Below are 26,140 nucleotides of genomic sequence, written 5' to 3'. Positions count from 1 at the left end.
AGTGCTCGGACGGTTGCCTTGCTTTTTCGATTACCTACAAAGACCATTCAACTAGATGCATCCAGGTTACAATATTCAGCAAGAGCTTCCCAAGCACTGTCAGCACCATGGTTACACCGTGGTCAGCACTCAAATGCTGAATGAGGTGGCAGTATATGTAGAAGCATCCCACACCAAGGGATGGTGCAATTAGAAAAGGCGCTACCTACCTCTAAAAAAGTTGAAAGTGGCCCCTCATATGCATTAAAAAGTAGACATGTGCAGTGCTCACAAACATCCTGTTCATTACCCGATTTACATGTTAACTGGGCTTCAGTACCGTTTTGGCAGTAGTCTCAGCGCAACTTGTTCGTGAAATTTCTTTTCCTCATTAACTTTGAGCAGCATTTTCTGCTTCAAGGGCATAAACAGGAAGGCAATATGCGGCTGTGTACAGGAAACAATGCGTTGGCTGGGTATGGTCTCAAAAAACCCAATGTTTTGTACACGGTTTTTCTATAGGGCCAAAGAAGTTGTTTATTCATGCACTTCATTAATTACTGAAGAGACATGTTGGTAAGAATACTTTATTTGGCACAGAAGTTCTGGCCGACATGGGTCCACTGTCACTCTGCTTGTGGGCCAAGGTGCAGACCTGTGAGCACGTTCTTGAGCCAGCAGCCTGGAACGATGAATAGGAGCCTAGGACCAGAGAATGACGCGCCCTGCAAGGTCTGTTGCTGCAGTCCCTCCACTAGTGCCAGCCATATGCAGGGTTGGATGCCATGAAAAGAGAAAACAAGTGTGCAAGCTCAGAAAAGTATAACGCAACTAATAAATCACTAAGAGAAACCACAAAATGCACAAAAAAATGAAATGCATGCAAGAGAGAAAAAGATAAGGTAATCTCATAACAGACTATTGCAGCAGCCTACGCACTTCTGTAGTGGCCTTGTGCATGGACATCAGAAAGATCCTCAAAAAAAGGATAAAGGAACATTGTTCAAGATGTGCCAAAAAAAAAAACCACACACAAAAAGAAGTGTGTACAAGGCAGAGCTCAAGAATGAATGAAAATAGTCAAGACCAATGAAAGGGTTTCACTGGGTCAGACCACTACTAATCAAGAGAATCAAATTATCAGGTTTCAAGTCTTGGCAGTTAAGCTTGGCCAAACCACAACACTGCCGCATTCCTTTTTGCGGCTGTTGACGCTGGCGCACAGGGGGTCACAAGTCCGTATGCTAAACCCATAACCTTAAAGGATAGGTTGTTGAGGCCATCCGCGCTTTTCTTACACCACTCTTCTCGCCGGTGGCACAAGCCATCCTTACAATCCTTGACTTCATTTCACCTCTACTTGCACAATGGCAGTAGCAGTCAATAGACCAGCTACTCTCCCTAGCGTGCAAAGCATCCGTAACACGGCCACCACCTTTCAGTGGAATGCCTGCAGCCTTCGTCCACGATTGTCTGATTTCCGACAATTCGTCTCAAAGCACCGTTTTCCGATTGTTGCCATTTCAGAATCTCGTCTGTGTGCTACCATTAGTCTTTCAGGCTATACCTTTCAGAACTCGATGACCGGCACTGACATCAGCGGAGTTCTGTTAGCTGTCCGGAAAGACCTCCATCCCACAACCGATACCTGCAGACTCACGGAATGAATATCTTGTAGCCACCGTCAAGATCATGAATCTGTCCTTCACAGTGATCGTCGGGTACATACCCCCGCGTGTCACATTTGACGTCGACTGCCTTCAGGATATAGTACGCAGTACTCCTGCACCACACATCATAACGGCGACTTCAATGCACACCACCCTGCTTGGGGAGGCACCAGATCAACAGCCAGAGGACAACAGTTATTTGATTTTGCACAGTGTAACAATTTAACTCTCCTCAACAACGGCCAGGCAACTTTTTATCAAGGGGCAAGGTCCAGTGCCCTTGACATTTCTATGATTTCTGCGCATCTGTCGTCTTCAGCAACTTGGAATGTAGACATAGAAACTCATGGCAGCGATCATCTACCTACGTACATTAAGGTTGGTGACGCTTTTTTAAGTTCCCAGCGGCGTAAGGTACGCTATACGAATTGGAATGTTTTCTCTGACACAGCAGAGAAATTGGAGCACTCACACCTTGGTTATGAAAACTTCATTGATGCTGTAGCACGTGCTAAAACAGCCAGCACTAAAGTTATAACCCTACCAAAAGTGCAGTCAAGTGTAGATGCTGAATATGAGCGACTTCGAGCAATTCGCCGCAGAGCAGAGAGACGAGCACGCAGGACCAACAACAGAGAAGACATCAGCGTTGCTAGGTGCGCACAGAAACATGTTCAGCGCCATTTGGACAAACTCACAAGACAGGAATGGCGATCCTTCTGCACAAAGCTTGATCCCAGAAAGCCTCTTTCTAAGATTTGGAGCATTGTGCGCAGCCTCAGTAGTCAGCCCGCGCCATTATATCCTTTTGAGTGCGTAGCTGTGGATGCGAATATTTCTCGTCTCGATGCGGCGGAGGCTTTCTGTTCTAAGATAACTGCTCGTTCAACAGCCGTGTCGGTGCCACTACCTCCCCAAAGCTTTCTCTCTTCACCTAACACCGCCCTCCTTGACAAACCGTTCACTATGGATGAACTTCATGCGGCTCTGGCAACTACGAATAAAAGATCCTGCCCTGGACCAGATGGCATAAGCTACACTACCCTCTCTCACCTGACAACTAGCGCCAAGGTTCAACTCCTTGCAGTTTATAACACCTCCTGGGAGTTCGGCCGCCTTGAAACGTGTTGGAAGCGTGCGCATGTCATACCTATCCTCAAGCCTGGAAAACCATCAACTGACTTAAATGCCTATCGTCCCATAGCCCTTCTAAATTGCGTCGGAAAGTTAATGGAGAAAATGGTTCACTCCCGTTTAACCTGGGACCTGACAAACAGGGGAATTTATCCTCCGACCATGTCTGGTTTTCGAAAAGGACGCAGCAGCATTGACACTGTTATTGCCCTTGCCAATTGTGTCAAACGCAGCAAAGCAGTGCTGTCTATGACCATTGCAGTGTTTCTTGACGTGAAGGGAGCCTTTGATAATGTCACAGATGAGGCAATTCACTCAGCTTTACAATCAATTGGCATTACTGGACGAATGTATAACTGGCTGCGTGAGTATCTTCACGATAAATCGATTTTTATGTCAACAAGTGAAGGTGACACAGCTCCGCATCAAATATCTCGCGGAGTACCTCAGGGGGTATACTAAGTCCGACCCTTTTCAATCTCTCACTTGTTGGCTTGGAAAAATGCTTGCCACCGATAGTTGAAATCTCCCTTTATGCAGATGACATCTATATATGGTGTTCCGAACGCAATAGGCTGCATTGAATCATTCTTAAGCAAGTGCGGTCTCACCACGTCGTCAGATAAAAGCTCAGCAATTGCATTTTCAGGACGTGATCTTTTGCGCTACGTGCTGAAAGTTGCTGGGGTGGTATTCTCCCGGTGTCGCCTTCGCTCTTCGCTGATTGGCTCGAGCCGCGGTGACGGCAGGGTGACGACACGGATTCACCTTCCTGGTACGTCATCGTGACGTCGCCCCAATTTACTACGCTTAGTCGAACAACAGAATGCGCTGGAGCGATTCATGCGGGCGACGGGCTAGGAATTGATAATAGACGCCATGGATCCCACTCTCCTTGCCTGGTTTTTGAGCCGCGGAGAAGAGCGCCGTGTCCGCGGACATCGCAACCCGTTCGCTTTGACCGACGAAGCTTTTCGATGTCGCCGCGGCTATCGTGCGAATCGGCACACAACAACACTGGGTCTCCTTTCCTCGCACTCCATCGGAGCGAGCAGCAGTGAAGCAGGGATTCTTCTGGCGCGGCCAAATTACCGTCTGCTGAGCCGGGCTCCCGCTCGCCATGCGAACTTTCTTTGCACCGATGTAAGCAGACGACGAAGCAGACGTTGCCCGCAGCGACGAGATGGCATTATAAGTACTCACTGACTGTAATATGTACATAATGCTGCTTGAAATAAAAAATAATCATCTCTGCTATAATTAACAACTACTAATCAAAGATACGAAACTACTGCTGCTACTGAATCAGCAGTGGTAAATTGTCGCCTTTCGGAGTGACTGAAAGCATCGCCGACGAAAGTGCCGGCGACGTTTTCCGTTTCTTCGAGCAACTGTACGCACTTTTTTAGGCCCCGCCCTGATGCGACATGTCGCAAAAGGCGACACCGGGAGAATACCACCCCAGGTGCTCCAATACCGTACCTCACAAGCCATAAATTTCTGGGGGTAATGTTCGACAGGTCATTGTCATGGTCCCCACATGCGCGACACATGAAAGTCAAGCTCTGCTCTTACGCCTCTATTTTTTGTATGCTCTCCACCAGCAGAACAGGCTGTTCTACACCATCATTACTACGACTGTATGGAGCGCTCTGTGAAGGCCTTCTGCACTACAGTCTCCCAGCTCTGGAGGGTATATCGCAAACAAATATAAAAATCCTTGAAGCCATGCAAGCTAAAGCCTTGCGAATCTGTCTCGGCCTTCCCAAAAACACCTCCACAATGGGTACTCTAGCTGAGAGCAGATGTCTATCGGCATCAGTGCTTTTAACCCAGGAGCTCCTTCGTGCCCAGGTGCGGTTTGTGGCTCGTGTACCAAACCATCCACTCGCTGAGTACTGCATGGAGGAAATTTCTAACATCCTTCTATCACAGTACCAGCGTCCCGTCACAACCTGCAGCACACCTTGGAGGTATGCAGCATGGCAAATTAAGATCACAATCCCTGGCATTAAAAGAAAAAATGGCTGAGGCTTAACTCGGTTAAGCCTGGAGAATGCGAAGCATCATCGTGTCGCGTAATTTGGAGGCGCACAACCACAGCGACGGCGCGAGGTGGGCCCCCGTTTCTCCACTGTCGTGACGTCATCGTGTCACGTGGTGTGACGTCTTTTATCACGTGATTTGGAGGCGCATAACCACGGTGAAGGGCTGAAGTGGTAGCTAAAGTAGTATGCTTCGCATAAAACAAACACCCCCAATCCTGCACTTAAATACTTTGCGATTGAACACATTCATAGTTGCTACAATGCGTACCGCCACATCTACACTGATGGCTCTGTAACGTCCTTATCATCAGCGATTGGCGTCTGGATTCCGTCAACGTGCACCATAATTTCAGCGATACTCAGTCACTGCACCTCGACTACTGCTACCGAGCTGGCTGCTCTGCGTGTTGCAATTACTTACATCCTACAACCGCCAACAGCGTGGGTTATCTTCAGTGACTCTCGCGCTGCACTACAGTCGATAAAGTCATCAGGAAGCCTTCAGGAGCAGATGACGAACAGGTTACACCGAAGCCTGTGAGTTACGTCACCGTGTTGTGCTTCAGTGGTTACCTGCTCACTGCGGCCTCGTAGGCAATGATTGTGCTGACGGTGCAGCAAGATCGGCGCATGGCGACACCTCCTTGTTCCTACCCATACCCTTTTCTCGCAGTGATGGCGCGAGACTCCTCGCTACTAAATCCTGGCAGATGCAACGCTCTTTGTGGAGTGATCCGCGGTGTCAATACAGACCCCTCTTTCGCATTGACCCCGCTTGTGAATTCCACATGCCACGCAATTTAGATAGATGTGAGTGTAATTGCCTGCACATAGTTTGATAATCATGTGAGTGTGTGAGTGTTGAGTATGTTTGATGGCACCTTTTTTTCTTTCTCTCTCTCTCTCTCTTTCACCCTCACCTGGAGTAGCACGCCAGGCCTATAACCAGGCAGACCTCTCAACTATTCATTAAAGTGTCTCTCTCTCTTAAAGGATAGGTGGGGGGAAAGACAGCAAATTTTTGGTTGGCGTCCTAGTTTCAAACATTGTGTATTGCCCCAGGGCATGTAATATATGCTGCACAATTCATATATGCAGAATAAATAATTTATTAACGCGTTATGTATACCGAGCGGTTTTAGTTTAAGTTTCTGAGCGCCGGGGTGTGTTATGACGTCACTCCCAAGGAAAAGCAGCAACCCTGGTCACGTGGACTCCAAAAGTACTAGTTCGAAAAAATACCAGCCGGTACTGCGATATGCTGAGCAAAGCCAAACGGGCGAGGGGTAACATAGAGTTCTGAAACCAAGCAGCTCACATGGGATGAGCTCAGTCGCAGTATGCGATTTCTGCGTTGTATTTAGCTTTGGTTTTTATAGGCTTAGAGCACTCTCCGCATTCCAAAACCAAAGAAAGATGCAACATTTTCCAGGAGTCTCCTTTTGATGATCTCACGAGTATATTGTGCATTCATAAGCAGATAATCTGTTTTGTACAATGCATTTTTAAAATAAACCTTTGCTTTCCCTGTGCTTTGCGGTGTACAAAATTAGGACTACATCTTAGCAACGCTGTTTTTCACGTTGCACTTTGCATAACCCCTTGCAATTTAGATGCAAACTCAAAGAAGCAGCATCTGCTTGCATTGGATGAAAACTCGAAGTCTTTGACGCAACACCTCATCGTTAAAGGGTCAGTCTACTGAATTTTATCGACCATATTTTCTTTGCGGCAACCGATAGCTCTTTACTCAAATTACCGTTTAGCCAGCTGTGGTGCCAAGGAGTGCGGTAGAACATTTTAAAATAGAATTTATTAATGTGGGAACACATCTGTATGAGATGGTAGTCTCATCTGGCAACCATCTGGATTTCCGCCGCGCGGCGACAAACATGGCGGCGCCCGTCGAAGCCGGACCTCTCGCTTCGGACTGAATTCTCGTTGTTGTTGCCTTTTTCAGTGAGTTCACTGGCCATAAATGGGGCGCCTGTCTTTCGCTTCGTCTCATCTCGCCTATAAGAAAGCATATAAGAGATAAATTTGCTTTATTTTAATAATTAGTGACGATTCTGCCGCTCCTAGGCTTAAGTGGAGAGTCGGTTTGTTTACAGCAATGGTTCCCGTCCTGACGACCAGATGGCGCCACTATAGGATGAGTTTATTTTTGCGTCTCTGCTAGCATACGCTGAACTAAAAGTGGGAATGTGCCTGCGTTTTGCGTACGTGTAAATATATATATTCATGCGATTTACAGAAAAAGCGAGCGGTACGCCTTCTACAGTTTACTAGAACAAAACGTGCGTTTCTTTGACATTGGGGCATGCAAATGGTACGTAGTATATTCACTTATGCTTCTACAAAAAAAGACTACCACTTTCTTGAACAAAATGAACGTTTGGGGTCGCCACCATGCTTTTTTATGCGACTTTTAACGCCGAAATAAAATATAAATTCCTGCCTAAACCGGGCGCAGACCCCTCGTTATTGATGTTATAGGGTGCCAACTACCAGAATATGCCATTATTTATACACTCATCTAGGTGAGTAGACTGACCCTTTAAGAAAGCCAGCCCGGAGCACCATACTTCTCGAAGGGTACCAAATACATTCCAGCCTGAGAATGCTACTTGACAATAAGTGCAGTGGCAGCCCCACTACTGTTGTGTGCATTAAGATGAGGCCCTGCAATGGAAATAGCCTAAGCAGAGTCCTGTCACCGATGAGCTGGCTGCTCAATGGCTATTCATATTTTCACAATGCAGCCTCCCTTATTTTAGGCCAGCATTTTCAATTCTTCACAACGGATGTAGCACTTCGAAAAACCTGCCACTGAAGACATCCATTGACTCAAGCAGAATTGGATCTTTGTCAGCAATTATCTCAACCACAAATAACCTGGAGCAACTACAGTGAAACCTCGGTAAGGCACACTCGCTTGAGTGGTAGCCCCGGTTAGGAAGTAGTTGCAGGAAATCGCCAACTCACCTTACATTACACCTCATGCATTTGGACCCCACTTACGACGCGGTGGCTGATCCGAACATTTCGGTTAGCCTGTACCTATCGTGTGCAAGACTGAAGGGATTTCTAATAAAGCAGCCATGAAAGTTCACGAGTTCTCTTAATGCATACACCACACTGACAAGTTGGTGAACGAATGGTGAAAGAAAGCGGAGGTGCCAGCCTGACCTCGCCACACCCGGCCCCCGTCGTCAACCTGCTTGCAGGTGCTGGTGTACGAACAGTCACGGCCCTAGCCATGCAGATGTGCCCATTGCTGTAGCTGCTGCTCATCGCTGTCACATGACCCGGCCTCTCTGCAGAAGATTTGAGTTTTCCTCCATGTGCCGCACCTACCATTGCAGCGTTGCCAGCTGATCTGCGCCACTGTGCAGCTGTGGTCCAGCCCCATCTCACTGTGTTGTCATATTGCCAACGCTGTCAGGGATAGCGTGCTTCCCAAATGAAATAAGCTGCACTGCGTCTCACATCAAGGCGAAGCTTTCAAGTACTGACACCCACCAGGTTCACCGCCTGAGTGAAAGGGCTCTTTGCAGATGTTCTGCAGCAGGATGGCGTTGGCATCATCTTCAGCCTGATAACACCCACTGCAGGGCAAAGGCCTTTCACAAAAAGGCCTCTGCCAGCTGTGGCCGCCGTATCCCAGCAATCTGCTTAATCTCATCCACCCACCTCACATTCTGCCGCCCCATGCTATGCTTGCCCTCTCTTAAGGACCCTTAAGGACCAGAGGTTATTTTGCCTTCGCATTACATACCCTGCCCAAGCCGCCTTCGAGGCTGCACTACTAGCTGTGCGATTAAAAGGTTTCGCAGGCACATTTTTTGAAATGCCTTAGGTATTATCTTTTACCAGGTAAGCAGACATATGCAGGGTGTTTTCAGTTTGGGCATATTGCCGCTTTGCACAGTTTTTCCATAGTGCCACGAGGTATGCCTTAACGAGGTTTTACTGTACTTATAAGTAGTAAGGTTGCTGAATTTGATGCGTCTAAAGGTGAAATCTGAACCGATTGGTAGACCTCCAGCAGTGAGGCCCATGACCCAACTAAAAACGGAAGTTCTGATCTACTGCTATGCGATGCATTCAGAACAGGTGCTGACCTTCATGGCCTCACAGATAACATTGACAACAATGGCAACGCAGACATCGAAGTTTGCCTTCGAATTCCACCATTGGTGGCATGTTTGCCGCTGCTGTACCGTCATTCGCCACAGTGGCTCACTCACAACTCGCCTCAATTCTTACCGCGGTACCAATCCAACACACAACTCTTATGTGGTACTGTGCGGATGAATTTTATGGCCATGCCACTGCTCTAATTACATCACACCACTTTCTCTCAGTCCCATGGCGACTTTCCTAGCAAAGGTGGTATGGTATGTTTGGTATGTTGGGGTTTAACGTCACAAAGCAACTCAGGCTATGAGGGACGCCGTAGTGAAGGGCTCCGAAAATTTCGACCACCTGGGGTTCTTTAGCGTGCACTGACACTGCACAGCACACGGGCCCCTAGAATTTCGCCTCCACAAAAATTCGGCCGCCGCGGCCGGGATCGAACCCGCGTCTTTCGGGTCAGCAGCCGAGCGCCGTAACCCCTGAGCCACCGCGGCAGGCTCCTAGCAAAGGTGGGGGAAGGAGGAAGTTGGAGCACCACGAAAGCCTACAACAAGAACATAGTGCAGTGGCCTCGCTTAAACTCTTGCCCAGAACTCGGACAGCACAGGTATTTCTGGCTGAGCTTACAACTTTGTCATGCCCAAGTTGACAGCTCAGCAGCCACAGACAGTGACAGTTCGAAAAAATTCCGGGGGGGGGGGGGGGGGGGGGAGTCAGTGCTCAGTGCAGGTGGCACGCACTAGTTTTAAAATTCACAGAAGATGGAGAACTCACCTCGTGGTGCCTTGAAGCCTCTGCTGATTCCGCATTTTATCCCCCCATTTGTTCAGCCTCTGCGCCAGCAAGCGAACGCCGGACTCGAAGCAGGAATCGGGAAGGTCCGTGCATACGAGCAAACTGCATTTCTGTTCTTCAAGTGCCGTTTTCTGAAATCAAAATAAATTTAAAAGAAGAACATGTTTACGCGCTGCAGACACCAAAGCGTAACCGCTTATCTCGCGGCAATTAGTGCACCCGTTTCGGAAATCGGCTCGTACGGATTCACAGCAACACAATTGTAAAATGAACCATTAAGTCACTGCTCTACACACCTTCCTAGCAGCGGGGCCACAACAAATCAGACCACGTACAAAACTCATCGCATAAACGGTTAGTTCAACTGGACTGTTGTCAAAAGTCTCCCGCCTTTTTTTCGGGCGTTCGCAAAAGCTGGTAATCACGCGTGTTTTACGTGACCAAGAGTTACGCTGGGCTGGGCTGAAAAAAGGCATAAAAACATATTTAGAGCGTATTCTTTTCTGTCGAGCTCCACTGAGCTTTTGAGCAGAACTCGGGATAAAACACATGAGTGTTCCCTTCAGTGCATTTGTCTCCACTGCCGGGAAAGCGGGCTCAGTGCTAGTCCTGGGTGATCTGCTAACAGAAAACATTCGGGCACAAGCAAGTTGACAACGAAATGCCGAATGTGCATACCGAAAGACTGAAAGAACAGAGAAATTCAGTACGTTCCACTCACCGGCCAGACTGCTACTGCAGCATGGAGTTTTTTTTCCTCCATGTACTGCAGGCTCGGCTCGGCTCAACCGGCTCAACCATGACTTCAACAAAAAAAATCACGAGACGTGACGTCATTTTGAAAATAATGCTTGCGTTATTTCGACCTTTTTCCAATCACTTATACCTTCAACACAAATCAAAATTTTCGGCGTCATTATTACTTAATTCAGGTTCTCTACATGGTTTTATTATGTGTTTTTGTTGTATTTAAAATACCCCACTCCAACCGCGGCATGGCGGTTGGTATCAACAATCGCACAATCCAATCCAATCCAAAAAAGTACGCTGTGTTGCTGGTTGCGCCAGTTCCGACAACATATTCGATTTTGTGTGTTTTCAGTCTGTGAGTAGAAGATGCTTTGGTCAAGGAAATATATGTGCCTACAGAGCAAGGATAACTTTGTGTGAGCCGGTGAGCGTCACTTTTGCAGCGTGCGTGTGTAAAGACATGGTCCGTCTTAGTGCGCGCGTTCTCAAATATCACCCCGCAGTCACGAAAGATTCGGGCTTATTAGCGCCTTTACCAGTTACATTAAAGCCGCAGAACTGTGTAACCACAATATAGACAAATATGCTTCCGTGAAACCTGCCGGAGTTATTCCCTTAAGCCTGCTACTTCAACGCTTGTGTCTGCGGGGATGTAGACGCAATAGGCTGCAAAGATGTAATTGGCATTAATTTATTGCAATTCATATGACGTGTGTTTTCAGCTGTGTTTTCAGATCGGGTGTGTTTTGTCGTTATTTTGTGTGTGCGTGTGCTGTGCCTTTTTTGTGCGTGCTCGGTTTTGCAGGCTTTGGAAGACCACCAGTTGCGAGAGGAACAAGGTTCCAGCGGAACCGCTGCCAGCCTGTGCCGACCTATAGCTTGACGCACCTGACCTGCGAATTATGCAGGGGCGTAAATCGCAGGAGGGAACAGGAGTTCCTGCACATACCCCCCCCCCCCCCCCCCCCCCTCCGACATTCGTCCTGGGTCTCCTCGGTCGGCAACGAATGATACGAGCAGTGCTACACGCAATGCGGGGAAGCAGTGGGAGTGAGGAGGCCTCTTCCCTTCAGCACAGTGGCTGAGTCAAGAAACAGTGCTGCAACATCGCTGAAATTCGCTGAAAGGTCGGCGACGTTGAACAGAGACCGAAAGCAACAACTGAAAATCATATAGGCCGTCAGGAGTGACGAAGGCAGTTTTTTGCTGTTCATGTTCATCAACCTCCATCTTCTAGCTCCTGCTCTTTAAATCAGTCGAGGAAAAATATTTGGCGTCGTGAAGTCGATCAATTACAGTCTGCCAGCAATCAAAGGACATACCATGACTGCATATGATTGCTCTTACTTTTACTTCAAGCCTCTGCTTTTCTGGCATTGAGTCAGTCTGTGATTGCGACAGATGTGAACGGGTAGACGTGCCTGTGTGTTCGGGGCTCAGCACCACGCAAACCCTCGAAGGTTTCTTAGGGGTTTTTCTCTTCTTTGGACTTGGCGAATGTTTTACCAGTGCGCAAGACAGGTGCTGATGGATACCACTTGACAGCATACGTAAAACTACCTGATATCAGCTGGCCATCTTTATTCAAAAAAGTGAAATAAGTATACCACTGAGCGCTATCAGCCACCATCACTTTCAGTCTCTTAAAAATGCTTGTCTGATTAGAAAATTGGGAATGCCCCTTCCAACATCTCGGGTCCATGCCTTCTCTGAGTAAAAAATGAAGCAGCATGGAGGCTGTGATTATGGAGTGAGAAAGCGATGCTGGTTAAATGCTGATGAAATAGCATAACTAGCATAACTGCTGTATTGTAATGGGATGCTTAAATAGCACAAAGCAGGCTTTCGATTAGAGGTAGGCTACAAAACAACATTATACTTTGCGCTCCAGGTCTGCACAAACCAGTATCACAGACGAGTTCGTACTCATGCTAGGCACAACCGGAAAAATCAGGCTATTGAAGGATCGCTGCATGTTATTTGGCTCGTGAGGAAACACATCAAGAGAAAAATTTCTAAAAACAATGCATTTAGCACACGCGTAGCCTATTCCTATCTTAAGACCCGCCGCGGTGGCTCAGCGGTTACGGCGCTCGGCTGCTGACCCGAAAGACGCGGGTTCGATCCCGGCCGCGGCGGCTGAATTTCTTGAAGGCGAAATTCTAGAGGCCTGTGTGCTGTGTGATGTCAGTGCACGTTAAAGAACCCCAGGTGGTCGAAATTTCCGGAGCCCTTCACTACGGCGTCTCTCATAGCCTCAGTTGCTTTGGGACGTTGTTTCAACAATAAACCAAACCAAACCTATCTTAAGTGCACTAGGATGCATAGCGTCCTGACGCACTATAAGCGCATGGTTATGGACCTAGCTTTACTTACATTTCGAGGAGATTTCGTACAGCATTGAGAAATATCAAATCATAATGCTTTCAAATAAGGAGAGAGACCCCTTTAAACAGCACTGGTAGATTTATAAGGTTCGAACACTCTCCAATACCTGAGAGGGGGATTAGCAACCCGAAGAACCACATCTGCATTGGTTACGAACGCATGTTTTTGGTCTGACACTCTTCGGGATAGGGTTCCGTCCTGATGTCTTCAATTCCATTTTCCAAGTTTCATAGGCCACATTTTTAAAGATAATGCAGTTAAGTGCTATGTCACCTTTATGCCAGAATTAAATAGCTTATCTATGTTTCACAAATGATTTAGTGATTGCAAGGCATCGTGGTGATATGAACTCTCAGCAGCATGGAGAGACTCAGACAAAGCCACCGGCTCATTACTGGACCCGCATAAAGTTAACAGTGGGATTGGGACAAGATGCCGCCTTCCTAGCTTCCGCAGAATCCCCTTGTTCGGTCTCTCGCAGACGTCGCCAGGCTGCCTCGCCCTCGAGTACCCTTGGTAGCGGCAGTAAATCATTCGTCCACTCTGCTGTCAGTAGACAAGAAGGCATAAAAATTGAAGCATCCATCATTGTTGTGAAAACACGAATCATAATATGAGCCTCAGCCCGGACTCACTCATGACTCTGGTCGCAATCTAAATTTGAGTCCGGATCCGACTCGCTCAGCGCTCGGATAACCATCTAAATATGAGCCTAAGTGAGTCTACTCATGGCTCAGTCCGTTGATCTAGGACGGAATTACACGTATTCAATACACAAAGCATGTAAACAATGCAGTTGTGGCCTTGGAGACTTCTCCTTACTCTACTAGATGTTGTTTCGCATTGCAGGCATGAGGAGCAGTGTTAGAAGGACGTAGAGTACATGCTTGAGGATGAACCTTTGAATGCAGCCTACTTCTACGAACATATGCAGAACCTTGCCAGGAGAACTATCCAGACCAACTGTGCTTAAAATATCACAAGCGACATTCCTTTTTAGCTGGTAGAGAAGATCAGTTTCCAGAATTTACCCGCTGTGATGGCTCAGTGGTTACGGCGTTCGGCTGCTGACCCAAAAGACACAAATTCGATCACGGCTGCGGCGGGCAAATTTCGATGAAGGCGAAATTCTACAGGCCTATGTGGTGTGCGATGCCAGTGCACGTTAAAGAATCCCAGGTGGTCGAAATTTCAAGAGCCCTTCACTATGGCATCCCTCATAGCCTGACTCGCTTTGAGATGTTAAACCCCCATAAACCAACTAACCGGTTTCATAAATTTGTACTCCCAGTTTACAGTAGGTTGCCCTTGCACTTCTTTATCCCTTCGTGTATCCTTTCACATTCTGTGCCTGCAGGAGGAAGAAAACAGCAGAATGTGTAGTCGGACATGGATTTTGTGCATTCTCGCTTCCTTGTGCGTTGCCATTGGCACAAAAGCACAAAGACCCCGCTGCTTGTGGCATTTGTGTTTGTTTTAATGTGACGCTTGTTTTTTCTCCGTTACTTTGCAGGCCGTTACTGACAAGCCAATGCGTACAAGATTCGAGAGGAAGAAACCATCAGTACCACACCTGACAACCTTGCATGACTCCATTGCTTGATGTTCATAACCTCGAAAATTGCATGTGAAATGATCTCAGTGCATTGTGTCTATGTACAAAGTGAGATGGAAGTGTTTTAAATTATTTTGCTTGAATTACAGGGATTTAGAATGAGAATGGGGACCGCCCTCAAAACAAAAATTTATTTTTTGAACTCTTTTTGAAACATTAGAAATATTTTCACAGGAATGTCGGTAGGCTTGGAATCGAGAGTGAAGGAGGGGTTAACGGGAATAAAAATAGGCACCAAGTTCTTTTCTTCTTCTTGGCTAATGAGTCATATAGCAGGACTCACTGGCATGCATGGGTTGAGCAGTCTAAATCTAAATTAAGATCTCAGTGGGATTCCCATTACAGTAGTGGTACTAACAAAACACCTGACCGGACACATCAATCAAGTGAAGCCTGCAACGTGTGTACTCTTGTGGTGGGCAATTAGTAGTAATCATAGAATCACATTATTTGGTCACTCGGAGGCTGAATGGCCGTGGGGCATTCCAGAATACTATGGGTCGAATTGGCGCATGTTTTAGGGCAGTTATAACATTCAGGAAATGTTGCATATTTTTGTAAGGAAGTCTGTGCTGGCGTCAGTAGGACATTGCATGTCACTTCGTCAAGTAACTTTGTGACGCGGAGAATTGAAAAAAAATCTGGTCCGCACCTCTAATGAAGGAGGCCCATTGGTTCCAAAATATTATGCTCAATCGAAAATACAAAATGACAGAGAATGATGCCTTTATTTTTGGTGCAAAATGGGGTGAATCAGACCCCATCCTGTTATTCAGAGACCAAAGCAAGATCACGTCTGAGGTGATGGTCATTGTGAAAAACTGCATGTGTGACATCGCATGAAAGCACGAAATGCAGTTATGCAGGTACTCGTGTGAGCATTCTGTTATGTGGATGAATTGATTTTTTCATTATATTCAATATTCTTTCGTTTTTCAATGCGGAAGCATCAAGGATGAAAATTGCATGCATTGGAACTTATAGCCTTTCGTGCCTCTGTGTCTGCCACATCAATCTATATCCTGATTCTTGTGCTGTATGGCCTGTAATCTGCGAATGCGTGCTTACATCATTCAGTGTGACTTCAGCACTTCGTTCTTTGTCTCCTGGTTGGCGCTGTGTGAAGATTGTAGCTCTGTCAAACGTGTGCTGTATCGTGTGGTGAATTTTATATTCTATTGTACTTGCCAATGTTTACTGGTTTTTGGGCGTCCTTTTGTCTTTGCTGAAGAGTACACTTTGTTTCCCTGTCGTTGGTCACAAGTGACCGACCTCATTTCGTCATGCACATAGCATTACTGTCTCTGTCCAAACGATATTCACTGCTGTGTTCATTTAGTCTGCATCCTGACATCTTCCATTTTGTTTTGAGGCCTTTTTAAGAGCAGGTTACATTTGGCTGTATGGAGTGTGCTGTGAAAATGTTTATTTTAGTTTTCTAACAATACTGCATGTGTATCTGCACACCTGGAAATCATAGTATGATGGTAGTAGAGACTTTTATTTGTCTTTAAGGCGGAGAATGTTTTATTCTAATGCGAATTCATTAAAAAAAATTGGCCTATGCTTTTTTTTAAGCTGTGTGCTCTAGTGATGCTGTACACTGTTGTTCAAGGCCGCACTATATTTACCGGGTTTACTGACTGTCAGTGTTCTTTTTTTAGTGCTGCCTGACTGGTTCCCTTGCATCACAAAATGTCCGTGAAACGTGTGTAGTGGTGCTATAATTTCTGCTCAAAATATTGCAACAACTGATGACAAGTCGCACCTTTTCTTGCTGTTTCTCACTACGTTCACTCTGCCTGCAACGGTGGCCTAGTCATTGTAGCGTGCGTCTCATATGTAGGATGTGCTGGGTTGGATTGCCTGTGCCACTGGGTACCCAACAGTGGTACAATACGCATGCTTTCCCCCTGGCTTCTGCTCAATGGAATGCCTGGAAATGGGTGTTAAGTTCACCCTTTGTGTTGACGAAAGTGTCTCTTCCCACGGTGCTCTCTGACCAAACCTGCCCTTGCATAATGAAATTTCATCACTGTCATCATCAGCTCTTACTCTCGTTGGTTCCGATGAGCTCACCTCATCACCATGTTCCCAGGGATGGACTTCTTCCGTGTCATCCGTGGTGTTAGAAAAGCTGGTCACCTTAAAGTGATACTGAGGCAGTTTTCGCATTAGCTAACCCTCTAGGGTTTTGAAGTATTGTCATTGCTTATCACGTCTGTGAAGTTACTTTTTCTATTTTGGCTAAAACAGTGGTGCTGTCGCCAATTGAAAGCACGATGCTTAAATATCCTGTGTCCCGCGCTAGCAGAGAGGAAAACCTCGTCCATATCGGCCAATGTGGCGTCACGTTGAGGAGTCGGGGATACTTCGACACACCCTAGCGAGCTTTCAATGAGTGCTGTTTCTCGTTCTGAATGCGTCGTTACACGTACTGCAGGCGTTGTTCTTCGTGTCGGGCGTTGCGACGTACAAAGCGTGTCAGCTGACCTTGAGCATCGGGTTCAACACGAGGTACCGCTCTGCGTTCGTGTCCACGAACAACTACAGCCGCGTCTATGTCGTCTCCCACTGTCTTCCACAAGATCTTAAGCTCGCTGCTGTGACGAGGGAGAATTAAAGCCGACCAAAGCAAGCGTACTCTGCTCGAAGCACTTTCCTCGGAGCGGCTGCATCCAGAGCTTGTCCTTAATGTGATCTCTAGAGATTTCTGTCAAAAAGGCGCGGCTGAACCATTACAAAGTTCCTTCGATTTTCTCGCGTATGAGATACGTGTCACCCTTGCCATGAAGTGCCTCTTCTGAAAGTAGGAACATGCTCACTTAGCCCCTGCGGAACCTTTATAGAGGCTCAAGCATGCATCGCTCTCCTCAGCTTAGGCGCGGCCAGACAACAGGAGGCGTGCTCAGACCACAGAGGCGTGCTCTCCTCAGACTTTAGGCTCCGTTCTATGCGTCCAAGCAAGCATCGAGGTTACTGATATGCGGCATCTCGTTTAATCATAGCTAAGCGATTAAAATGAAAGTGTTCAACAGAGGTCTGTCTGATTTGGGATGCAAATTTGAGAGAGAAATGAACGCCAACCAAGTTCTTGCATAAAAACGCGATGTTTCGCAACCTTGCTCGGTTTCTTCATCAAGTTGTGGCAGCGGGCGATTTCCAGCTAGTCTGGCTTTTCAGCACACTGAACCTAAACTGCAGATCTAGGAAGGGCTAACGTTTCCGAGGGAGTGATTATTATTTCCCGGCATCTGCTGAACGCGCCAAGATTGAAGCAGCAGCCTTGTGCGCGTATTTGGCTTGGTTTCCAGTGCACATTGATGGCGTCACTATCCTGTGGTCACATGCCTCACAGTGCTAGGCCATTGCGCTTTGTTCACTTTGACATCAGCTTTGTGCTGCTTCATCGTTTCTTTGAAATACTTTGTTCTTGCCCCAACCTAGAATGTTGGGCACTGAGAACAGGATTTTTTCTACACCACGCCTTGGGCCTTTTCTTTTATATGACGCTCTTTCGAACGAGCCTGGAGGCGTCCAGTGGTGGTAATTGGCTTGGGTATTGTTCGCACCCCTTCCTTTTCGAGGATACGTGCCGAGGTTGTGCTGGCCCCTTTTACGCATGGACTGCATACGCGTCTTTCACGCTGGCATATGCTTGTGCTAGGCGTAGAATTTTTTTATTGCTTCTTTCTTGGTTTCGGGTGACATTTGGAATGAACAAACCGTAGTATCCTTTTCTTTGGAGGTCATTGGAAAAAAATGGTTGCCATATTCACTTTCACAACTCCACGGAAAGCTGCGATCTGCACTCAACGCAGCGCCGGATCCATATCGGAAGCTTCTCCGGTCCTCAATGTGTAGTCGCGGCCTCTTTGACCAATCACGGGCGGCGTCGCAATGCACGGTGTGTCCCGCGGCACAGGCCAGATATTTCTGCTCAAAAAAGGCAATTTGTGATTGCTTTTGCCTTAATTGGATGTGATATTCCAGTATACAGCATGAAAAACTATAGGACGCTGCTGCCAGCCTGATTTCCAAAAAAAGTGCCCGTTAAACCTTTTACATGGCAGCGCATTGAGAAACTCGGTCTTGATAGTTTCTTCTCTTTTTTCCTTCTGGTTTCTCGTCCCAAAATTGTTGGTGTGGGTATTAAACGAGTAAATATGGTATGCTCTAACAGGACTCAAGACACAGTAGTGTGCAGTTTCAGATGTGGTTCTACTCACTTGGTTAATGGAACTCTTTGAGATGGTGGAGGCAGTGCATCATGCTGGGCATATTGGCTACATTTGTGGGTCGTTGCTGTAGCCTGGGCTCTTTTTACCAGTAGTCATGCTTTGAATCCTTTTTCCTGTGCACAGTGCAATGGCTATAAAAAGTTCAATAGAATAATAATCGCTCTAACAATGTTTTGTGTCATTAAGCATGACTGAGACTTGGTAGTTCTTAAGCCTGTGTCGGCAGACTTGAAGTGACCTTCCCATGAATCCAGAAAATTATGCAAGTTCGTCAGTGCAGTAATGGCCGTTGGCTCGGTTCCAATACGTCTATAAATTTGTAGCTATTTGTCAGTTTTTCTGGAGGGTAAGTGTAGTAATCATCTGCATGCAGAATTAAAAGTTGGGAAATTTTACTTTAGAACTCACTCCTATTCAGAATCGCCCCACTGATTATACACAACCTGAAAACGCTTTTTTACGAGTGTGTATTCCATATTCACCGCCTTATGCAGGTAACACCATGTGAGCTTTTGCACTCTTAATCTTTTGTCCTAATGGATACAATCTGGCTTTCACATGCAGGTTTGAGCTCCGGGGACCACAAACATGGTGTACTTTCATGGCAGAACTCACCAGGTTAGAATCTGCGCTTCTTCTCCATATATGCTTTCCTGAAGGCTGTTTTTCAAAGAGCAGTTTGTAGGATACGGGAGCTTTAGTTTACTTAACTGTGGTGAACGGTGGTGATATGTGCCTTCGATATTCTGGAAAGTTTTCTCTGATATGTGAACTATACTCACTGAACTATGACCGATGTGAGTTCTGTTCATTGCTGCAAGAAATTGTACAGCAGACCAAGGCCTCGTATCGCTTTTAGCCTTTTCCTCCTATTGGACACGGTCTGAGGAGCAAATAAAAGGGAAAAAAATGGCATTGTGCATTGGACTAAGCATAGCTGACTGCCGCTTGTTTTGCTGTGAAGCCCACCAGTGACTGGAGAGACATCTTGACTGTAGAGACATCTTGTTTCAGACCTGCGTTGTCCGTTGCAGTTCTGTTGAATAAAACTTTTGATAGACATCTACAGCTTTTGATGAATGTGTCCTATGCATTCAACTTTTCTTCCTAGTTCCAAGTGAACTGTGGATTGTTCGTTCATGCATTTTATTTGAAGTACTCTGCCTGTGCAACACAGGTTCAATTGCCACACAGAGCGACCATGGCGCACCTCCTGTGCAAGATTCAGCCAGTGAAAGGCATCCTGTGAGCCACTGCACGGAATCTACTCCTTCTGACATGGGTAACCACCGGGGCAATCCCACAGGAGATAAGCTGCACAAATGCACCCACTGCAGCAAGCTATTCACAAGAAGATACCATCTAGTGCAGCATCTCCGAGTCCATACAGGCGACGGCCTATACTATTGTAACGACTGTGGAAATAGCTTTGCACAAAAGCACCATCTGAAGAGACACCAGCGCACTCACACAGGCGAGCGACCTTACCGTTGTGACAGCTGTAATCGCAGCTTTGTACAGAAGGTCCATCTGGAGGCACACCAGCGGACTCATACAGGCGAGCGTCCTTACCGTTGTGACCATTGTGGTAGCAGCTTTGCTCAAAAGACCCATCTGGACGCACACATCCGTACCCACACGGGTGAAAAGCCGTTTCAGTGCCAACTTTGCCCCATGACTTTTGCGACACAGTCAACTCTTGCAGGGCATATTAGATCTCATAAGGGCGAAAAGCCCTTCCAATGTGACTTGTGCGAAAAGGCATTCAGTAAAAGGCAATATTTGAACCACCACAAGGAGGCTATTCACCAAAAATAGTAGTGGCGCGTGATGCCCTTAGTCTATATGTTTTGCTAGCTACCATTTTCTATGCAAGCTAACGAGATTCTAGCTGTGTACCCTATGAAAGGCATTGGTAGCTAGGCTGCATCATTACCTATATTTGTAAGTTTTGTTCACTTTGAGGGAGCTTTCTGAAAACAACGTTTGCTGTTCCCTTAGACTCCACATTCATGTTCGGTATTTCCTGAACACTGAGACTGAGCCTGCTATGCTCGTAAACTTGCATGAATGGAAATAAAATCACTGTCATACCTGTATGGCATCACTTCTTTTTGGGGAGAGACCTTCAAAAACTTGATCTCCAATGTTCATCGCCGCTGGCAGTTTACAGCCGGCCTCACTGAAGAAATTTTGTGAAGTAAAAGTGCACAAACAACCGCGATTTTTGTAACTCGATTATCGAGATGTCAAAGAATAGCAGTGATGCATGTAATGCATACCTTCACCGTCCATGACGTGTGCAAAGGCGCAAGAGATTAGCGGGACAGTTCGCGTTACTCTGTTGTTCAGAGAAAATTATTGCTCTCAAGTGCTGGCGCTGGGCCCCCAAAATAGCAGATGCGCTAGGATGTATATTTGCCTCGCAGCTCACTGCTGCAGCACTTTATCCACACTGGAGGCGAAATTTTAGATGCCCGTGTACTGTGCAATGTCAGCGTAGCACGTTAAAGAACCCCAGGTTACCCAGGTGGTCGAAATTTCTGGAGCTCTTCACTACGGCGTCTCTCAATGTCTCTCATAGCCTGAGTCGCTTTGGGACGTTGCACTGACATCGCACAGTACAAGGGCTTAGAATTTTGCCTCCATCGAAATTTGACTGGCCTGTATGATGCAAAGGCATGGAGGATGCAAAAACGTGCATACTTTTGCGGCAAGCAGCTGTTTTTTTTTTTTTTAATGCGATGTTGATTGCCTCAGGGCACAAAACTGTTACACCAGCTGGTTACACAGAGCTCCATATGATGACGATGATCACATACCCACGGCGGGGGATTAGCCAGGGTTATAGTGAACTAGAATGTATTCTAGTTCACTATAGCCAGGGTGCATATGTCTGCCGGCAATTTCTTCCTCACTTACTGTTTGTGCACTCATCTCATTCTTCTGACCCAATCCCAGAGATGAGCACGGATTTGTCCAGTTGATAAAAAAAATCTGCAAGACATGTTTGCGAATGCCGTCGGACACGTATACATATGCCTCTCCTCTTCCGCACGACGCTAAGCACAGTCAAGCTAGCACGAATGCACAGTTAGCACTTAGCATGGCAGTTGCCATACCTCTCCTAATAACCTTCTCCTCACCATGCTAAGCACGTGTCCTTTTTCCTTTGTCCTAAGCACCTAGCTTTTTTCTTCAGTATCTCTGCAAATGTGCACATTAAATGCAATCATGCATTAATAGGGAAGTTTACATGCGCATTAGAAAGATTCCATAGGCAGCCTTGTTTTCTATTGAGGCTAATTTTTTCTTACAGTGCCCGCATATTTTATCGTTAACTTCTTTGTTTACTGATACTTCTAAGCACACCTGAATAACATGTACAGTACTCTTCTACCAGGCCCATATGAGCCCAGTCAGTGCTTGTGTTCTGACAAAAAACTGTAAATGTGACAGACACCAAGGCCCATGAATGCAGATGTCAAGTCCATTGCTTCATTAAGAGACATTGTGTCATTAAAAGATTTTATTGACAGAGTACAGACATGTCAGCCGCAACAGAAACAGTAAAAACAGCAAAGCATACCAGCACTGTAACTCTTTTAACTCAGTTTTGCAAAGTAGGGGCAAAACTTGGGAACAATTTTCACGTGAAATGTTCCAAGCACTGCAGTTAAGAGGTCTCAACACATCACACTCTTAATCCTGTGCTGCCCAGTGTCGCAAATTGGAGACATACCATCAGCACACTGTGTACTCATTACTACATAATTGGCTTGGTTTATGGAGGTTTAACGTCCTAAAGAGAATCAGGCTATGAGGGACACCGTAGTGAAGGGCTCCGGAAGTTTTGACTACCTGGGGTTCTTTAGTGCGCACTGACATTGTACAGTACACGGGACATTGTACAGTACCGCGGCGGCTTCATTACTACATGAAGCTTCAATACAAATTCTGATGTTATGTTCTCACGAGCCAGCACTTTTCAGTAAAAATGTTTGGCTTTAATGTCAGTAAGCTTTCTGCAGGTGTGAATGTGAGACTTCCATCCAGCATCTAAAAATTATATCTGCTCATTTTCTGACAAAAGTTGAGAGTAAATTACAAAAACATTTGTTCGATAGCAAATTGTACTGTCTCTGGGCCACTGAGTTGGTTTGAGGCCTTTGAATTGGTCTTTCACACAACTCAAGACTAGCAGCACCAAGAGGACCGAATGCTAATGGTTGCTAATTGACAATGTGTAGATTCCTGTAATTTTAGTAGCACTAACAATGTTTTGATATTGGCTTTTAAATATCGGCACATTAGCTGGCATAATATGGAGGTAATGGTTTTTTCCACTGATTCCTTCATAATTTAGGCATTCAAAGGTTAACACTATTCATTCATGACAACTACAATAATATGACCATTCGGCATACCACCACCATCATCATCAGCCTGATTACGTCCACTGCAGGGTAAATGCCCTTCCCTTGCCTTTCCAGTTAACCCTGGTCCTTTGCCAGCTGCGGCCACCGTATACAGGCAAAACTTCTTAATCTCATCTGCCCACCTAACTTTCAGACCCCTTCCCCCCCCTCGCTACACCTGCCTTCTCTTGGAATCCACTCCGTTACCCTTAAGGACCAGCGGTTATCTTGCCTTTGCATTACATGCCCTGCCCAAGCACATTTCTTCCTCTTGATTTCAACTAGGATGTAGTTGACCCATGTTTTTTCCCTAACCCACTCTTCCCTCTTCCTGTCCCTTAATGTTACACCTATCATTTTTTCCCATAGCTAGCGGCGTTTTCCTTAGCTTAAGCTGAACCCTTTTCTTTAGCCTCCACAGTTCTACCCCATAGGTGAGTAATGGCAAAATATAGCTGCTGTACTTTGATCTTGAGGGACATTGGTGAACTGCCACATGTGCTCCACCCCATTCTTACTCCTAGTTATTTCCTTCTCATGATCCAGATCAGCGGCCACTACCTGCCCTAAGTAGACGTATTCCCTTACTACTTCCAGTTCCTCACTACCAATTATGAATTGCTTGCTGTTCCCTTGAGAGACTGTTGAACATTACTTTGGTTTTTCTCTGCACGTTAATTTCTAGACTCACCGTTCTGCTCTGCCTGTCCAACTCATTGACCACATTTTGCAGTTCTCCTGAGGGGTTAGCAAGACAATGTCATCAGCGAATTGCAGATTACTTAGGCATTCTCCATCAACTCTTATCCCCAACTGTTCCTAATCCAGGCCTCAGAAAACCTCGTGTAAACAGGCGCTGAGTAGCATCGGCGAGACTGTGTCTCCCTGCCTGACATCCCTCTTCACTGGAATTTTATTGCTGACTTTTTGAAGGACTATGGCAGCTGTGCAGTTCTTATATCTTAAGAGTTTTTTCACATAAGACTCTTCTACACCCTGATTGTGCAATGCCTGCATGACTGCTGACATTCACACTGAGTCAAATGCTTTCTCGTTCTATTAGTTCAGCGCCTATAACATCATGAGGAGAATACATTTTTGCCACAAACTTGTCACTAGAAGCTGAAACTTATGCTGTACAACTTCTCTTTCAGTAGGCCTGGCTGTACTGTACACCGATTCAGTAGATTAGAATTTGTTGCTCTTCATCAAGGCTAAAGCAACAGTCCTCTGAACTTCCATTCTGCCATGTAAGTGATCACCTACGTTTGGATGCATTGTTTTCTTGTAACAAAAATGATCAGTCTCCCTTTTTAAGATAACATACTCCGCATTTCATCATGTGGTACAATGCAGGAAAAAGTGACAGAACAGCTTAACCTCTGAAGAAATGTTCAATGATCATTTGCAGTTCATTTTAAGAAATGGGAGCATCACCCTCTGCCTGAGATTCAACCTATGAACAAGAAATGCACGTTTTGACAGCCACTTCGCAGGATTATGCAGCAATAGTCAGATGTTCTGATGACTACATTACATACAGCTGTTCTACCCTAGTACTAGTCGAGCAGTTCAGCCCCAGTGATTTGGCTTGCATGCCAACAAATCGTCAAGGGAAGGAGCACGCACAGAACCACAAGCACTTTTGTCCACACCAACACTACCTTCGGCAATTATGAATTTGTATGCAAACGGCTCTGGTAGCTTTTCCTGGGCTTTCAGTCGCTTCCTAGTCCACTCCAGCACTGTCACGTCCGCTGGAAGGGGTGTGGAAATACTCTGCTTCGAAGCATGCTTCTCGGCTTCCGCACGGGCTGCCAGCTCTGCTAATTCACCAGGACTTAGGTGCGAAAACTTGCACGTAGTGCCATAATCACAACCTCCTGCTTGCTGAAACCGCCGGCACGGTTTCTTCATCGACTCAGCCTGCACCAAGAAAAGCAGTAAATGCCACAATTAAATGCAATTTGAAAACCGCGAGAACGGAACAGTGTAAAAGGAAAACGAGCACACCCTGCAGGCAGCGATAAAACGCAGCCATTGAACATATGGTTGGCGCAGAAGCCTGCACAGCAGCTAACACAGAGTTAGCTACTGCGCACCGATTATGGCAAAGCACCGTCATGACTATCAGATCAAATAATGATTAACAAACCTTGAACACAGTTTCGGCATTGCGAAATGAGTCGTAGTGAAGCCGTTTCATTCGCGTGTGAAACGCGCCCTGCAAATGCTTTTTGCGGTTGTTCGCACTGTCAGGAAACGTCTTGTCACAGTAGTCACAATGGTAACGCTTGCCCATGTCTGACTGGCCGCATTTGTTTTTCCAGTCCCGCACTACTTGCTGACTTGCTGGCAGGTCTCGGCTTCCGCTCGGACAGGAAAAGCGTCATGGTCACATGACCTACTTGCCATAGGCTGCTTTCGAACACGGCGCCAGAGTCGGGCTCCCCCTCGGTTACCGTACAAGGACGCTGTCATCTGCTAGCAGACGATACAAGCCACGGCCACTACGACGCCGAAGCAACGCCGAAGCAACGCCGTGCGCTCGATCATGATACTGAGTCGATTTAAAGACTGTACTGTCAGCTTAGCGTAGGTGCATTACAGAACTCAGCTTCGGAGGTATGCTCGCCTCTACTGCTTGCGGCGAAGTTCGCACAAAGTAGCCCAACTCGTTGCGGAAAGGCGGATAGACGAAAGCCTCCGCAAAAATGTTGACAACAAGCTCTATAGCTGCTCCAGTATACGAGTGGTTCACCTGCGATGCTTTCAGGTAAGCGTACAGACAGCATGTGGCAAAACAAGCGAACAAGAACCTCTTGACGACACGAGCAAACAATACGCGCTCGCAGCTCCGAACGCGCGTCCGTGTGCGGTGGATTTCAAGAAAATAAACGAAGATGCAAGAACAAAAAGTCTTGCAATGGCTCAGAGAGGAGCTACGGAGCTCATGTGAAGG

At 46.4% G+C, this 26,140-nt stretch overlaps 2 protein-coding genes and 1 long non-coding RNA gene across 11 annotated transcripts in view; 1 reads left to right on the top strand and 2 right to left on the bottom strand.

Moving 5' to 3' along the window:
- The window catches only part of LOC149329340 (uncharacterized), a 43,370-nt gene that overhangs the window by 8,221 nt on the left and 9,009 nt on the right, over positions 1–26,140 (top strand). Inside the window, exons 2-3 of one of the 9 annotated variants that reach the window (XM_089561906.1) lie at positions 19,325–19,378; positions 19,938–20,859. In XM_089561906.1, the coding sequence (XP_089418032.1) occupies positions 19,325–19,378; positions 19,938–20,578 (695 nt within the window). In that variant the 3' untranslated portion in view covers positions 20,579–20,859. Of the gene's footprint in view, positions 1–10,808; positions 19,379–19,937; positions 20,860–26,140 lie in introns of those variants that run through there. The other 8 variants (XM_089561904.1, XM_089561901.1, XM_089561900.1 and 5 more) reach the window with 8 other exon arrangements.
- LOC149329342 (uncharacterized) lies at positions 553–10,533 on the bottom strand. Its single transcript, XR_016285796.1, has 3 exons — positions 10,488–10,533; positions 9,746–9,897; positions 553–733 (listed from the first exon to the last, which is right to left on the bottom strand). It is a non-coding gene; the product is annotated as an uncharacterized LOC149329342 (long non-coding RNA).
- Positions 22,272–25,992, bottom strand: LOC149329341 (zinc finger matrin-type protein 5-like). Its single transcript, XM_089561960.1, has 2 exons — positions 25,334–25,992; positions 22,272–25,104 (listed from the first exon to the last, which is right to left on the bottom strand). Exons 1-2 carry the CDS (start codon positions 25,478–25,480, stop codon positions 24,751–24,753), a joined length of 501 nt encoding a protein of 166 aa, XP_089418086.1. The 5' UTR covers positions 25,481–25,992; the 3' UTR covers positions 22,272–24,750.

The sequence above is a fragment of the Amblyomma mixtum genome, chromosome 9 (assembly GCF_055824585.1).
Source record: "Amblyomma mixtum isolate Tamu chromosome 9, ASM5582458v1, whole genome shotgun sequence".
NCBI lineage: Eukaryota > Metazoa > Arthropoda > Arachnida > Ixodida > Ixodidae > Amblyomma > Amblyomma mixtum.
This window is presented reverse-complemented; position numbering and strand designations above follow the sequence as displayed.